The sequence below is a fragment of the Galeopterus variegatus genome, unplaced genomic scaffold (assembly GCF_000696425.1).
Source record: "Galeopterus variegatus unplaced genomic scaffold, G_variegatus-3.0.2 Scaffold8121, whole genome shotgun sequence".
Lineage (NCBI taxonomy): Eukaryota > Metazoa > Chordata > Mammalia > Dermoptera > Cynocephalidae > Galeopterus > Galeopterus variegatus.
The window spans coordinates 68,367-70,265 of NW_007734232.1; the positions used below are offsets into that span (position 1 = coordinate 68,367).

Genomic DNA, 1,899 nt, shown 5'->3' on the forward strand with positions numbered 1-1,899 from the left:
TGATCTATACATAGTGACAACTTCCCTTTGATGTCATTTGCATTGCCCACACTCCATACTCTGCATGAAAGAAGGGCTTTCCTTGTTTCCTTGTCCTTCCTGAACTCCTGGGTGGACTCTTTCTGCTGAGATATTTGTTAAATACTGAGACATTCTTCCTGTCTCCCATGGCAGGGAGATCTGAAATCTCAGACCACAGAGACCATTGATTTATTTGAATGGTGCTGATTTGTCTCTAAGAATGGGTTAAAATATTAATACACTTTCTCCCATCCCTACCCCTTCTCTGTTGTTTAGTATTCTTTTTGCAGATGTTAAAGGATTTACCAACCTCTCCACGACCTTGTCCGCTCAGGAGCTGGTCAGGATGCTCAACGAGCTCTTTGCCAGATTTGATCGACTGGCCCATGTGAGTTGAATTTAATTCCCTCCTATTCTTTTGCAGGAGTGAGGGACTGCATGTGGTATTAGAGAAAGACGGATTCGGCCTTCATGACCAGTGTCATTACTGTTCTGCCTTCCATCCCTGGGCATGGACCACTGACCCTCTCACATTCTGGGGACAAATGTTAGTTATTTACAGGTCTCGGGTGGGAGGTTTGTCAGGTTAATTCTCCCACTTAAAAGACGGCTGGTTGAGAGACAATCAAACCAAAGTTCTTTTTTATCTGCATTCCACTCCCCCACTTTTATTTCACGCTGCAGGCGGCAGGTGCCATCCAGCTGCAGCCTCAGAGCTCACACATAGCCAGCCCCGGCCATCTGGAGTGAATTAGCCAGTTCTCAAAAACCTGTAATCTGCTGGACCCTTCCACCACCATTTTGTCAGACATAACTTAAAACCTTTGTTTTTAGCCAACAAGACTCCACCTTCATTTTTCAGCTGGCTCGATCAGAGCTAAACCAGAAAACAGACTGAAGGAGATGGGCATTTGCTATCAAAACACAGATTCATAATCCTAAAACCACTCAAGTTACAGAGGAATATCATTATCACACTGTATTTTGGGCTCAAATAGGCATGATTTAATTTCCTCCTTTATAAAGTGCATATATTGTCACCAACTTCACAAGGCAGTAGTGAGAATTAAAAAGACCACATCGAGTGGAAGTTCATTTTTAAAGTATCAAAATGTTCTATTTTAAGGCTGCCTCACTAAGGAAGATCTGTTCATACTTGCATCTGAGCACCTACTAGGTGTTGTGCATGGTGCTGTGTGTGGGGAATATAAGAATGATGAAAACACACTTCCTTGCTTGCTAGAGTTAAGGCTAGTGAGGTGTATATAAGTGGGTAATCAATGCACAATGTGCTATGTGCTATGATGAACGTAAGCTTGGGGTGCTATGAGAACAGAGGCAACACATGACCCTTGGATGAGAGAAGACTTCCTGGAGAAAGTGACTCTTAAGCTGAGTCTTAAAAATGAGAAAAACAAACACAAAAGAATTCTCTCCAGCACTAAAAAAGAGCTATTCACTAATACATGTGAAACCAATTAATCTAAATTCAATATGCCAAGTGAAAGAAGCCAGATATAAAAAGCTAGATATTTTGTGACTCCATTGGCAAGACATTCTATAAAAGGTAAATTTACAGAGGCAGTAAACAATAAGTAGTTGCATAGAGCACTAGGAACGGAGTGGGGTGGGGTGATTTGGGGGGTGATGCAGCTGCTTTATATTTTGATAATATATTTGATATGGTGGTTGCAATGACTGCACACATTTGTCAAAAGGGTGAATTTTATTGTACATAATTTGTACACTAATTAGCATGGTGAAGAAATTAGGAAGGTACTTTATGCAGAGGGAAGAACAGTAATAAAGATGTTACTGTGGGGCCGGCCCGGTGGCGCACTGCTACAGTGCGCCACTTGGGAGCGCAACGGCGCTCCT

At 42.2% G+C, this 1,899-nt stretch overlaps 1 protein-coding gene across 1 annotated transcript in view; it reads left to right on the forward strand.

Annotated features, from left to right (window-relative positions):
* The window catches only part of LOC103608189 (adenylate cyclase type 8-like), a 60,431-nt gene extending 60,006 nt beyond the window's left edge, over nucleotides 1-425 (forward strand). Inside the window, exon 3 of the mRNA XM_008592635.1 lies at nucleotides 298-425. Within this exon, the coding sequence (XP_008590857.1) occupies nucleotides 298-418 (121 nt within the window). The 3' untranslated portion in view covers nucleotides 419-425. The remainder of the gene's footprint in view (nucleotides 1-297) is intronic.
* Nucleotides 426-1,899: the final 1,474 nt, after the last annotated feature.